Here is a 15,163-nt window from a genome sequence, read left to right as displayed (position 1 = left end):
CTGTTCCCCGTGACTCCCCCCCCTGTTCCCCGTGACTCCCCCCCCTGTTCCCCGTGACTCCCCCCCCTGTTCCCCGTGACTCCCCCCCCTGTTCCCCGTGACTCCCCCCCCCTGTTCCCCGTGACTCCCCCCCCCCGTTCCCCGTGACTCCCCCCCGTTCCCCGTGACTCCCCCCCCCCCCCGTTCCCCGTGACTCCCCCCCCCGTTCCCCGTGACTCCCCCCCCCCCCCGTTATCCCCGTGACTCCCCCCCTTCCCGTGACTCCCCCCCCCCCCGTTCCCCGTGACTCCCCCCCCCCGTTCCCCGTGACTCCCCCCGTTCCCCGTGACTCCCCCCCCCGTTCCCCGTGACTCCCCCCCCGTTCCCCGTGACTCCCCCCCCTGTTCCCCGTGACTCACCCCCCTGTTCCCCGTGACTCCCCCCCCTGTTCCCCGTGACTCCCCCCCCCGTTCCCCGTGACTCCCCCCCGTTCCCCGTGACTCCCCCCCCCGTTCCCCGTGACTCCCCCCCCCCGGTCCCGTGACTCCGTTCCCCGTGACTCCGTTCCCCCCGTTCCCCCGTGACTCCGTTCCCCCCGTTCCCCGTGACTCCGTTCCCCCCGTTCCCCGTGACTCCGTTCCCCCCGTCCCCGTGACTCCGTTCCCTCCGTTCCCCCGTGACTCCCGTTCCCCGTGACTCCCCCCCCCCCCCCGTTCCCCGTGACTCCCCCCCCCCCCCGTTCCCCGTGACTCCCCCCCCCCCCGTTCCCCGTGACTCCCCCCCCCCGTTCCCCGTGACTCCCCCCCCCGTTCCCCGTGACTCCCCCCCCCCGTTCCCCGTGACTCCCCCCCCCCCGTTCCCCATGACTCCCCCCCGTTCCCCGTGACTCCCCCCCCCGTTCCCCGTGACTCCCCCCCCGGTCCCCGTGACTCCGTTCCCCGTGACTCCGTTCCCCCCGTTCCCCGTGACTCCGTTCCCCGTGACGTCCCCCCCCCCCGTTCCCGTGACTCCCCCCCCCCGTTCCCCGTGACTCCCCGTTCCCCGTGACTCCGTTCCCCGTGACTCCGTTCCCCGTGACTCCCCCCACCCCCGTTCCCCGTGACTCCCCCCCCGTTCCCCGTGACTCCGTTCCCCGTGACTCCGTTCCCCGTGACTCCCCCACCCCCGTTCCCCGTGACTCCCCCCCCCCCGTTCCCCGTGACTCCCCCCCCCGTTCCCGTGACTCCCCCCCCCGTTTCCCCGTGACTCCCCCCCCCGTTCCCCGTGACTCCCCCCCCCCCGTTCCCCGTGACTCCCCCCCCCGTTCCCCGTGACTCCCCCCCCCCCGTCCCCGTGACTCCCCCCCCCCCCCGTTCCCCGTGACTGCCCCCCCCGTTCCCCGTGACTCCCCCCCCCATTCCCCACGTGACCTCCCCCCCCCCCGTTCCCGTGACTCCCCCCCCCGTTCCCCGTGACTCCCCCCCCCCCCCCGTTCCCCGTGACTCCCCCCCCCGTTCCCCGTAACTCGGTTCCCCGTGACTCCGTTCCCCGTGACTCCCCCCCGGTTCCCCGTGACCTCCCCCCCCCCCCCCCCCCCCCCCGATCCCTGAGACTCGCGCTCCCCCCCCCCCCCCCCCCGGCGCCCCGCTTGGTCCCCCGATGTGCCGTCCTGCTGAGTGAGGCGTGCAGGCGGCTGCAGGAAGCGCCCTGTGTGGGCCTAAGACTCGCGCTCCCCCCCCCCCCCGGCGCCCGCTCGATGTGGCGTCTGGCTGAGCGGCGGTAGGAAGCGCCCTGTGTGTGTGGGCCTGAGGCTGAGGCGGGACGCGCAGTGGGCCTGAGGCTGAGGCGGCATGCGCAGTGGGCCTGAGGCTGAGGCGGGACGCGCAGTGACTTACCTGAGCGGGTGGTAGCGCCGGGGAGGTAAGGGAGCGGCTGGGGTAGGAGGGCCCGCGCTTCCCGTCCGTAGCCAGTGCAGGACGGCGCACGTGAGGGGGGGAGGGGGGCGGACAGAGGGTGTGTGTGTGTGTATAGAGCTGCTGTGTTGTGTGTGTGTGTGTATAGAGCTGCTGTGTTGTGTGTGTGTGTATAGAGCTGCTGTGTTGTGTGTGTGTGTGTGTGTGTGTGTGTGTGTGTGTGTGTGTGTGTGTATAGAGCTGCTGTGTTGTGTGTGTGTGTGTGTGTATAGAGCTGCTGTGTTGTGTGTGTGTAGAGCTGCTGTGTTGTGTGTGTGTGTGTGTGTGTGTGTGTGTGTGTATAGAGCTGCTGTGTTGTGTGTGTGTGTGTGTGTGTGTGTGTGTGTGTGTGTGTATAGAGCTGCTGTGTTGTGTGTGTGTGTGTGTGTGTGTGGGCCGTCACTCCGCCTCAGGCCAATGAGAGGTGTGCGGGGGCGGGCGACCCCAAGGGACCAATGAGATTTCCCTAGGGACACCGGACATCCAGGCAGGCAAACATACAGTGCTTTCACTATTATAGTATAGATATTATGTGGATGTCTATCTTTAGATATAATGCTTTATACTTTTAATAGTTCATTTTTTGTTTCAACTATTGCATTTTTTCATAATCATGTAATGATAAGTTGTCTTTATGTGTGTTTACGTGTCTCTGAATTCAGATCAATCTATTCATAATGGACTAAATATACTAATTATTAACAAAGTATATTGGTTATAATATATACAGTATCTATTTTCACATTTGATTTTGTTAAGGTTCATGATTGTAGTTATTATGAAAACAATTCAACTCCACACGTTTATGTGGGTTTCAATATATGTCCTTAAACATAGCATCAAGTCTCTAAATTAGAGGCATTATTTACTAGTCCATTTAGTAGTGAAGTACCGAGTACCCGGAATTACCCGTTACCCGGCGGATTTTCAGCTACCCGGAAATGACCCGGCAACTGAGAAGTGGGCCCGGCGCCAGGTAATACCCAGTGCCGGTAATGTCAGGGTAGCTGAAAAATACATCATTACTTACCTGCTGTCAGCGATGGAAGGCGAGGAAGACCCGTGAGGAAGCCCGCGGAGGACATCTAGGCAGGTCAGCAGAGGTCCTGTCAGCAGTGTGTGTTCAGCCCACGTGGGAGCTGCAGCTGCCGGCTGTCCAATAGGAACGCTCTGCTCCTGCTCAGGTCACATGGTTCCCCAGCTCACACTGCTATAGAGTCCTGCAGCTCCCGCGCAGGCTGAACACAAACTGCTGGTACTGCCACCCGCCACAGGACCTCTGCTGACCTGCCTAGATGTCGCTGCCATCTTCCTCCACCCTCAGGTAAGTGCCGGGTAGATCATTTGAATTTGGCCGGGTACCCGTTTTTTTTTATTTTTAAGTAGGACCCGGTCAAACACTAGCTTAGAGTATACTATTATCTGTAATCAGATTCAGGGTTATACATTATATACATGACATTGCATGCACAGTTAAAAAAAAGATATATTATAGGCATATGTAACAGTTACAGACCAGATTAAAATGTGAGAGCTTTAGTTTTGAAAGAATTTAACCTGGTGGTGGATATGAGCACCTTCATCCCCTAACTGCACACTCCTTGAAAAGGCGCCGCAGTGGGCGTGAACGGCATGGGAAGGAGGAGTTATGTCCTATCTTTGTCCATTTTTATGTAGCTGAATAAATGGACTTTAAATCTGCTTGTGAATTTCCAACATTTTTTCACTTGAGCGGCAGACATATCGATCTTTTCTTTTCTGCTATAGGTAGATATGTATTAGTACAGCGTTTCCCAAATGGTGGGTCGCGACCCGGCACCGGGCGAGGCTGGCCGCGCGGTGTCTCCCCCCCCCCCCGCTCCTTCCTCCCCCCCCCCCCCCCCCCCCCGCTCCCAACGTGGGACGGAGGAGGAAGTACCAGCTTCTCTGCGGCCCGCAGGTTATGTGGGACAGAGGGGGAAGTACAAGCTCCTACTGCGGCCCGCTTCTCCCGTGCCAGCTTCCCGAGCTCACCTCCCGTGGCACCCCCTCCCGAGCCCACCTCCCGTGCCCCCAAGCCCACCTCCCGTCCTGGGCAGCAGGAGATTTCGGGGGCAGCAGGGGAAAGCGTCCGGCGGCAAGGTAAGTCACCCCACCCAAGTCACTGCCTCCCACCCAAGTGTCCCTGGCCCCCTAGTGTCCCTGGCCCCCTCCCTCCACCCACCCAAGTGTCCCTGGCCCAAAGTGTCCCTGGCCCCCTCCCACCCACCCAAGTGTCCCTGGCCCCCTCCCACCCACCCAAGTGTCCCTGGCCCCCAAGTGTCCCTGGCCCCCTCCCTCCCACCCACCCAAGTGTCCCTGGCCCCCTCCCACCCACCCAAGTGTCCCTGGCCCCCTCCCTCCCACCCAAGTGTCCCTGGCCCCCTCCTCCAGTCACTCACATCCGTCGTTGCCTGTAATTCACTGTTTGTGTCTGTGTGCATATAGGGGAGAGCGAGCGAGTGTGTGTGTGTATCAGTGTCTGTGTGTGTATCTGTATCAGTGTGTGTGTGTCTGTGTGTGAATCAGTGTCTATCAGTATCAGTGTAAGTGTGTGTGTATCAGTGTCTGTGTCTGTGTGTGTGTGTGTGTGTGTGTGTGTGTGTATCAGTGTGTGTGTGTGTGTGTGTGTGTGTGTGTGTGTGTGTGTGTGTGTGTGTGTGTGTGTGTGTGTGTGTGTGTAGCAGTGTCTCTGTGTGTGTAGCAGTGTCTCTGTGTGTGTAGCAGTGTGTGTGTGTGTGTGTGTGTGTAGGAGTGTCTGTGTGTCTGCGTGTGTGTCAGTGGCTGCGTGTGTGTGTATCAGTGTGTGTGTAAGTGGATGCGTGTGTCAGTGGCTGTGTGTGTGTGTGTATCAGTGGCTGTGTATGTGTGTGTATCAGTGGCTGTGTGTGTGTGTATCAGTGGCTGTGTGTGTGTGTATCAGTGGCTGTGTGTGTGTGTGTATATGTGTATATCAGTGCTGTGTGTGTGTCTGTGCAGGCCCTATAGGCCAGTATAGGCGATAAAAATTTTAGTAGGTCACGAAAAAGAAGTTAAAAATAACGGGTCACGGAAATAAAAGTTTGGGAAACACTGTATTAGTATAATCATTTTAACATACAATGAGCTTTACTTGAATGTATAACATACTAGCTTTTGTACCCGGCTTCGCCAGGGGAATGTAATACCCGGGGAATGTGATATTGAATACATGTCCCCGTCCACCCATCCCCCCTCCACACGCCCCCCCCCCCCGCTGGCGGCACATGTCCCCCTGCTGGCGGCACATCTCCCGGAGGGCACCCCCTCCCGGCGGCACATCTCCCCGGCCACCCCTTGCTGCTGGATGTAGTGCCGGGTGAGATTTGTCTCTGTGTGCGTCAGTGTGTGTGTCTCCCCCGCTGCCGGAACATGTCCCCGGCCCCCCCCTCGCCCCCACCCCTGCGCTGTTGTGGCATGTCCCCTCGCTGCCAATCCACAGCAGAATGTCCAGTGAAAGTTTCGTAGTGCTCCGTGGTGCAGTTTCTGAGATTTCGATACTTCGGACATACAAACAAACAGACGGAATCCAACCATTTGCACGCCCGGGCGAGTGGATTTAACATTGTGGCGAGCTCCTATTGGCCCAAACAGCACACGTGTGGTACTAGGTGGCTATATATATATATATATTATATATATATATATATATATATATATATATATATATATATATATATATATATATTAGTAAAAAAAAGTGACAAAAACCCTCCACAGCAAAGCAAATATGCAAATGTAAATACAACTGTATGCTCATCTGCATGTCTTAGGCAGGTCTGCAACCCTGCCTTTCACCATTATCACCCAGCATACAGCACTTCCACTGCAGCAAGGGATTCTGGGAAATGACATGCAAATGAGCACACAGTGCCACTTTTTGCTTCAAAAACCATTTTTAAGCCTATAGGGAACCATGTTAAAAATGGTTTTTCAAGCAAAAAGTGGCACTGTGTGCTCATTTGCATGTCATTTCCCAGAATCCCTTGCTGCAGTGGAAGTGCTGTATGCTGGGTGATAATGTTGAAAGGCGGGGTTGCAGACCTGCCTAAGACATGCAGATGAGCATACAGTTGTATTTACATTTATATATATATGTGTGTGTGTGTGTGCGTGCGTGCGTGCGTACGTACGTACGTACGTGAAAAGATAAACAAGCGCAAATAACATTACTTATAAATCAAATAACACAGATGGTATACTATCCTTAATGAGTGCAGCTCCCGACGTAGAATTCAAACCAAATTCAATCAGCAAACGAAGGAGAAACAGGTGCGCAAATCACATCAGGACATGGAAAGAAAGTAGAAACACAAAATAGTGCAATATTGTCAACCCCAACAAATGATTTCAGTGTTGAAAGCTCTATAAAATTTGCACTCACGTGTATAACGTGATATGAAAGCGTTGTGGTTATTAGAAGTTACCAACTTTTGTCTCCAGATAGGTACTCCAGATCCATAGAGAGGGGGGGAAATCCATATACAAAAAAGGGAAAGCAAAAATAGTATAGTACTGTTTTTAATATTAAAAACACAAAGTATTCCACTTACATAAGTGCCTTTGTTTGTGAGCATTCAGACCACCCTTGGTCATATGGTCAGACAATGATGTTCACAGCAACAGCATCTGCTCCGCCGCCGTCACAGCATGCACTGGGCTGAATGAAGTCGTCTTCCACTCTGGATGTCATCAACAAGGGCCACTTAGTAATCACTGATTCACCCAACGCGCGTTTCCACTGCAAAGTCTTCCTCAGAGGCACATACATACATACATAGATTAGCCCCTGAGGAAGACATTTATGTGGAAACGCGCGTTGGATGAATCATTGACTACAGAGTGGCACTTTGTTGGTGACATCCAGAGTGGAGGACTACTTTATCAGCCCAGTGTATGCTGTGACGGCCGCGGAGCAGATGCTGTTGCTGTGAATACAACTGTTTGTCCATATGACCCAGGGTGGTCTGAATGCTCACCACAAAGGCACTTATGTAAGTGGAATACTTTGTGTTTTTAATATTAAAAGCAGTATTATACTATTTTGCTTTTTCCTTTTTTGTATATGGATATCCCTTCCTTTTCTATGGATCTGGAGTAACTATCTGGAAACTAAAGTTGGTAACTTCTAATAACCACAACGCCTTACTATCACGTTGTACACGTGAGTGCAAATTTTATAGAGCTATCAACATTGATTTCACTGTTGGGGTTGACAATATTGCACTATTTGGTGTCTTTACTTATTTTCCATGTCCTGATGTGATTTGCGCACCTGTTTCTTCTTTGATACACACACACGCACACGCACGCACACACACACACACACACACACACACACACTTTTCCAGGGGAAGCAAGTCTCGTGTACATGTGTCACATACATCAAACTCTCAGGGATATATATTTCTGGGATAGAGGACCTGTTGCTGCTTTTAAAGTATAATCTGCCAAAGCTCTGTATTCCAGAGAATGAAGAAGAATGAAGAGGTCAAGTTGTAAAACCATAACTGCTTGAACATGAGAATCTGCAGCCATGTCTACTTTCTGAAAGTGTGTCAGAGGTTTCACTGTTAAAGCTGCAAAAGATGTGAAATCCTATGGGGTTTTTTTTTGTTTTGTTTTTTTTAATAAATCAGTTCGGTAGTATTAGATAATAGTGACTTTTTAAAAAAAAAATGTATTCGATATTTAATGTCATTTTAAATGCGTTTTAATACACTGAGCCACTTTTTGATTTCGATAGCAGGGTTTAAAGAGGCAACCCAAGCGGAACTTTAAACAATATATATTTTATTTTAATATAGGAAGCCTATGTTTACCCTTTGTTGAAAACTAATGACCTAAGTTGTCGATCGATTTCGTTCTCCTATGATTGATCTGCAAAGATCCTGCTTCCCAGGGTTAACTAGATGGCCGCCTTTCAGTTTCAATCAATCCTTCAGCCAGTGTAAGGCTGCGATTATAGTGGCAGCGATGGCGTGCACGCAGGGCGCGAACAGAAGACCTCTTCTCTATGAGGCCGCCCATAGAGCGTGCAAGCGATTGAAGCGCGACCCTCAAGAAGGGTCACGTGCGCGGTTCAGCCAATGCGGTGGACCCGCTCATGTAACGCCACGCCTCCCCTTTGCCTCAGACCTCAGTGCATGTTTTGCGTGAGCGACAAGCGCAACGTTACGCACTCCATTGTGCGCATGACCACTACAAACGCGGCCTAACTCGGCAGCTACAATGTATTCTAATATTACTAAGGTAATATTATCTATTGTGCTGGGAACATTGGCAACAAACGATCACAAACAGGAAAGTATTGCAAGGAACTTGCACTTGCTGCCAAGGCAACTACAATGACATTAGCAGAAGCAACTAGATCTCTGACGTCAACGATAATGGCTGGAGTAGAAGTGGGGGCGTCACACAGCCTCCCTTTCACATGCCAGTGCACCCCTGCTTCCCTTTCACATGCCAGTGCACCCCTGCCTCCCTTTCACAAGCCAGTGCACCCCTGCCTCCCTTTCACATGCCAGTGCACCCCTGCCTCCCTTTCACATGCCAGTGCACCCCTGCCTCCCTTTCACATGCCAGTGCACCCCTGCTTTGCTACCAGTTTTTTACTCCTCTACAAGGAGGAAGTAGACGTATTTTTTATTTTTTTTTATCTGTCACGTGTACAGTGTTTTGAAGATTAGATAACCAGAAGGGGAATTCTCCTGATTATATACTTTATGATCAGATAACCCAACCGATGGCAAACAAGACAGCAGAGTCGGCATTAACCACTTCAGCGTTAGAAGCCATATTTGTGGTTCGCTTTGCACATTATGTGGTCTCGTATAAAGCGGTGACGTGTGTGTGTGGCTGCATGAATTTGCTCCCATATGACATTTTTTCTTTTATCACGGAGAACATTTGTATCATAAATGAAGATGCGTGACTTCTCCGATTTCACCACGAAAAAAATAACCATGCACAGATACATCATAACAAATATGCAAGAAGTATGGTTATCATGTATTTATAACACGCCAACATATTCCGTAGTGCAGTACAATAGGGTTGGAGGCCATAAACAGAATGATCAAACATTGACATTGTTACAGTATTTAAAGAGGGCGCTGCCCCAAGGAGCTTACAATCTATATGGCAGGGTAAGTGGAAACAAGGTACAGAAGGTTGGGGTGTACGGATGGCTGCTTATTAGGAGTTGGCGTTGAGGGAAGAAGTAAGTGGGATTGTGCGGAGGTAGAGCTGTGAGAGCAGGTAATGTGTGAACATGGAAATGCTTCAATATTTATCTGAAATAGTTTACCCAAGACCAATAACAGAGCGGCTGTAACATCAGCAAACGGCTGACACCCTTTGGCTGCCTTGGCTGCGAATCGGTTGTTATTTGTTGTTAGTCTGAGGTGAAGTGAAATCACCCGAGCAGCAAACAGACTCCCACAGCAGAGATGGGAGACGCGGATGGGGGGGGGGGGGGAGAAGGTGACGATATCCAGTTATTTGAAGTTGTGTCTGTGACGGGCCGGCCTTAGGGTAAAGCGGCTGCCTCGGGCCCCATGCCTTCAATGGCCCGGCGCTTCCTCCTCTCCCTCCTCCTGTCAGCGCCGAGTTACAACTTTCACCCGACCAAAGTGGGGAGCTAGTGGAAGGAAGTTTGATGCCGGCAGAGGAGGGAGGTGTGTGGCGGGGGGTGTTTTTGTGAGAGGTCATAGGCCGGGGCCATACTCCCATGCGCGTGGCGCAAACAAAAGGCCGTACCTCTATGAGGCAGACCATAGAGCGCGGCCAGGCCACGTGCGTGGTTCAGCCAATGACGGCGAACCGCTCCGTGACTTCACGGCCACGCCTCGCCGGCGCTGTGGATCACAGGCCACAGTTCGCACGCCTGCACTATGGACTTGGCCTTACTGGAGTGGGCCTCCTCCTTTCACGTTGCCATGGTGCCCGATGTCAAATGACGCAGTGAGAGCAGGAGATCGCGACGGGGGTACGGCCATGACATCACGTGGCTAGTTTTCCCTCATTGGCTGAACCGCGCCGCCGACCGTGACGTAGCCAGCGCTCAGCCGCCACGCCAAAAGACACATTTCTTGTCTTTTGGCAAAGGTGGTCATGCATCGCGCTTTCTGCAGGCAGTGACTGGGGATGGCCCCGTAGAGGGCCATATCTTGTTTGCGTTGCGCACACAGCCGCGAGCAGTGGGAACGGTTTCCTAAGGTTGGCCCTGTTTGATGATAACCTTGGCCACGCTGGCTTAGTGGACAGGAGCAGTGAAGGTGACGTATGTTGGGAAGACTCTTAGGGGTTCGCCTTTGCTGGCACTCGGGTGTAATTTGTAAGGGAATCTGAGGGGAAGGTAAATCAGCACTGCTCTAGGTAGGCGCTAATCAGTTATTCAGACCCGTAATGAGTATTATAAATTCACAATAAGGACGATTTATATAAGAGGCCCCCGATATATTTTCTTTTGTTATAATGTATTTTACATAAATCCAAAATATATAAAATAAAGATTCCACAATTATAGAAGCCGCAATATACACCTTACCTGGAAAGGGAATATATAGCTCCACAAATAGAATGAATAATTGTTTTGTTTAAAGTGTTGTAGAGAAAAAAAGGTTGTAACATGTTACAAAGTGATTTATGCTTAGTTGCTTTTTTTTTTTTTTTTTAGAGTTCTATAAAAATAGGTTATTTATCTTTACTGAGCGTGCCAGTATTTTAAAGGCAAAGTGCTTACATTTCTGGTGGTTTGTAAAGCTTCTCTCTCCCAAACATAGCTCGCGTGACAGCTCCAAATTTGTGAAAATGGTCAAAGGCTGTGCAGAATAAGCCTCAAAAATACTTCCCACGGGCTGTAAGCAGAAAATCAGAAGGGGCGGCCACTTGAAATACCGAATGCTTTCCGTGGTAAATCATAAAAGAATATTGATACCCAAACACCACGGACAGGGTCGCTGAAACTATTCTGTGCACGCTCATGCACACCCCAATCTGACGAAACTATTGTTCTGCAATTACTGAAATAGCTTCTTTTTTTTTAAACCGTTAAATACTTTATTTTTTTTTCTCTTTCTGTCTAAGACCCAAGGGAATTATGCATGGGATGGTTTACACCAACTGCATTATTTTGGCAGAAGGAAAGTTTCAAAAACCAGGTAGAACACATCAGAGACGAAAAGTGGGACGAGTGTCCAGCGCAAGGCTCTCGTCATATAGCAAACCCACTCATTATAGCGAGTCTCACTGCACCCTTTCCCTTCTACCTCTTTCAGGGAATGCTGAATTGGATGGAGGTGTAATTAATACATGGAAGGCAAAGGACCCTACAGGATTTATGATCCCGGTGGAAGAATCCCTGATCACGCAACCTACACAGCCTTCCAGCGTTTGCTTAATGAAAACGCAGCGCTAAAGGAGAAAATGGAAGGAATCAGGAGCATAGGTAACCCAACCCCATTTTGGCCCAGTACATTTGCCGTATACCTTTGAATCGGCTGATGTTGGGTGTCATTCGTTGATTACATTATAGTGTACGGATCTTTAAAACCACACAGTCTATAAGATAGTAAAAAATCTCATACACTGTGATTTCCTACAGTATGTGGAGGACCTGATGGTGCAGCGTTCTCTTTTATCACTGTTAATGCAATCAACGTTCTGATAAGATCACTAGAATTAACAATAGAATGGTGCCAGAAAATGTTGCCTCTATCTCTGGTACCAATAAATTACATAGGAACCTGATAACATCTGTTTGTAAAATGTCACAAAGACCTTGGTACTGAGATCCCACCAGGATCTTTCACTTCATTGCATTTTAGCACAAGACCACTCCTACAAATTGCAATGCATTGACCCCTCGTATGCACCAATTTGGGGGCAAACTCAAGTGGAAGGATTTCTGTGGGCCTGGGACAATTCTGCACCAGTGTTGAACCTGTTTAGGAACGTTGCTAATTTGGACACACGGTGCTGTCACCCAAGAGGGTGTCTCGAACAAACCTGAAGAATCACTGTAGAAAACGACATTATACTGTCATTTTACTGTTGATGAAAAATGTTGTTTCACAATTAAAATCTGGCAAAATATGAAATGGCAATTATATTTACAACACTGTAATTAGGAAGACACTGCAGCTGGTAATACAATTTGTAGGTAATTAGGTATTACATTTAACAAAGTATCAGCTCCAATTAGCTTAACTTTTGATTAAGTCTTAGGGCGACTTAGTAAATAGATCATGTACGTAAGGTTTCTAGGCAGAGGTTGTTCTTTGCCCATCCCTCCCATTCTCCTCCATTTTCTTTTTTTATTTTATTTCGCTCACCTAGTTTTTCTCCTACGCCCTTCATTTCCCTTTTACACTTTATATATAATTTACACTCCCCTCCTTCTGTTCCCTTCTCACTACCGTTTTCTTTTTCTCCTTCATTCTTTCACTTATTTCTGTTTTAGTTAACAGAGAAAATTGAGCGCAAATAACACTACTTTAACAAAATACAAGCAAATATAAAATATATTCTATCCTTAGAAAGTGCAGCTCCTGAAACAGGACTCAATCCCAATCCAAACGGCAAACGATGAAGAACAGCAGGTGCGCACATTTCATCAGGACATGGAAGAAAATAAAGACACCCAATAGTGCAATATTGTCTGGTTCAACAAACAGAGTATTGATGAGGACTCTATAGATTTTTCACTCACATATTAGACGTGATGATCAGGCAGTGTGTGGTTGTTATACGTTACCAACTTTTCTCCAAACAGGTACTCCGTGTTTACACAGGTATTATCCCATGGGAAGGGAGGGAACATCCACATATAGAAAAGAAAAAGCAAAAAATAGTATAATATTGCTTTTATTTTTTAAAACATAAAGTAATGCACTTACATAAGTGACTTTGTGGTGAGCATTTAGACCATCCTGGGTCAATTTGGATGAACAGCACTTTACACAGCAACAGCTTCTGCTTCGCGGCCGATACAGCATCCACTGGGCTAGAAGATGCAGTCCCCCGTTTTCAATGTCCCCATTAAAGTGTCCTTCAGCAGTGCAAGACTCCACCCTATGCACGTTTCAACATATTAGTCTTTCTATATTCCATATTAGCCCCTGAGGAAGACTAATATGTTGAAACGTGCGTAGGGTGGAGTCTTGCACTGCTGAAGGACACTTTGTTGAGGACATTGAAAACGGAGGACTGCATCTTCTAGCCCAGTGGATGCTGTATCGGCCGTGAAGCAGAAGCTGTTGCTGTGTAAAGTGCTGTTCGTCCAAATTGACCCAGGATGGTCTAAATGCTCACCACAAAGTCACTTATGTAAGTGCATTACTTTATGTTTTTAAAAATAAAAGCAATATTATACTATTTTTTGCTTTTTCTTTTCTATTTGTGGATTTTCCCTCCCTTCCCATGGGATAATACCTGTGTAAACACGGAGTACCTGTTTGGAGAAAAGTTGGTAACTTATAACAACCACACACTGCCTGATCATCACGTCTAATATGTGAGTGAAAAATCTATAGAGTCCTCATCAATACTCTATTTGTTGAGCCAGACAATATTGCCCTATTGGGTGTCTTTATTTTCTTCCATGTCCTGATGAAATGTGCGCACCTGCTGTTCTTCATCACTTATTTCTGTTTGCCCCCTTTCATCACTCACTTTCTTCCTCCCGCTCTCTCTATCTCTCAGGAGAGCTTCTGGAAGAGTCACAGAACGAAGCTTCTAAGCTGCGTCAGAAAGTTGACGCCCTAGTGAAAGACAATGAGCTTTTGCGATCCTCTTCTCCTCTCGATCCCCAATCATCGTCTTCTGCATTGCAGCCTCCAACTTTCCTACCATTGGGTGCTGGTGAGTTTCACTTGAATAAATGTGGCAGGGCTGAGGAAATATGTAGAGACGCCAATATAATGTGACCTTTTTGTGAAAATATGGGATTTGCATGTTGTATGGCAAATGTTATAATGGAACATTAAAGTGATTTAAGATGACGCTTTGTCTTTCAGGGCAGGGACAGACTCGGGATTTATTTGAAGCCCAAATCGCCAACATGAATAATGGAGAGTCTGTGACTACCCCCAAGAGCAACCAAAAAACCCCACCCAGTGTGAGTACCTGTGATGTTATTAAAAAGCAGTGCAGGTTCCGGACACCTCTGCTGCTCTCGTGTTCTCCTCCTCAATCCCGGGATCCCTATGCATAGCAAGACCTAGCTCTGTGGAGTGGCGATGTAATCTGGAACTCTGTTATCAACATCTTCATCTCAGTCAGATCTATATCACTACATTATCTGTGATGGCTAATCTTTCAAATGATTAGATTCGAAAAAGAAGCTGTCCCTTTCTCTTCCTACTTTTTATTTTATTTGTACCTGCTTTTATTTCCTATCCTTAACTTTTTCTCTGACTGGTGGCCTCTCTCTGTCCCTCTCTGTTTTCTAACTTTCCTTTCTCTTTCCATTTCTTTTTCTTTCGTATCCCTGGTCCATTTCTCTCCCCGTCCTTCTTCTTTTCTTGCCTTCTCATTTGTCATACTTTCTCTTTTTTTGGGGGGTGTTTTCTCTCCTGCTCCCTTGTTTACCTTGTGTTCCTTTTCTGCCTTATTGGCTTTCTCAGGGCGCGTCTTCTGAGTTTGAAATCTTGAATGGCTACGAGAATACGAAAACTCCCGAAACCAGGAAGTCGGTGAGTTGGGGTCTGGTTCTTGTCTATGTAGCAATAATTTTGCCGCATTATTGACTCGGATGTTTTCCATCTGGCATCTTTTCTCCCCATATATCAAGGCCTGTTGCTCCAATGTTGCAGTCTGTGTACGTCTACTTGCGTTGTGGGGACGCCATTATGAGGAGCCCTGTAATTCTCACATCATAATGAAATGCACTAAATTCTGTGATGCCTGTGCATCTTTCTTCATTTTTAAGCTGTATAAGACACTTCAGGAGGACAGTGTGGCAGACCTTCCATAGGTTACAGTCTGCATGAAATGTAAGAAAATAGATAATCAGGTTTCTTACATTTGCTTCAGCTTTCAGCAGGAAATGGAGCCGTGTCAATGAAATATTTGAACACAAGGTTCTGCTGATAACAAATAAACCATAATAATAATAATAATAGTGTTAAGCGCCAGCATATTCTGTAGCGCGGTGCAACAGGGGTACAGAGATTTGATCGTTACATAAACAGAGCTGTATACAAATAAGGACA

At 48.9% G+C, this 15,163-nt stretch overlaps 1 protein-coding gene across 8 annotated transcripts in view; it reads left to right on the top strand.

Moving 5' to 3' along the window:
* The window catches only part of TNIP1 (TNFAIP3 interacting protein 1), a 99,421-nt gene that overhangs the window by 51,249 nt on the left and 33,009 nt on the right, over positions 1-15,163 (top strand). For 6 of the 8 annotated variants that reach the window (XM_075602111.1, XM_075602114.1, XM_075602115.1 and 3 more), the window contains 4 exons: positions 11,228-11,397; positions 13,653-13,811; positions 13,967-14,067; positions 14,576-14,644. In XM_075602111.1, the coding sequence (XP_075458226.1) occupies positions 11,262-11,397; positions 13,653-13,811; positions 13,967-14,067; positions 14,576-14,644 (465 nt within the window). In that variant the 5' untranslated portion in view covers positions 11,228-11,261. Of the gene's footprint in view, positions 1-11,041; positions 11,111-11,227; positions 11,398-13,652; positions 13,812-13,966; positions 14,068-14,575; positions 14,645-15,163 lie in introns of those variants that run through there. The other 2 variants (XM_075602108.1, XM_075602113.1) reach the window with 2 other exon arrangements.

The sequence above is a fragment of the Ascaphus truei genome, chromosome 5, assembly GCF_040206685.1.
Source record: "Ascaphus truei isolate aAscTru1 chromosome 5, aAscTru1.hap1, whole genome shotgun sequence".
In the NCBI taxonomy this organism is placed as follows: Eukaryota; Metazoa; Chordata; class Amphibia; order Anura; family Ascaphidae; genus Ascaphus; species Ascaphus truei.
Note: the sequence above shows the minus strand (reverse complement) of the source record. Positions and strands in the feature narration are given on the sequence as shown.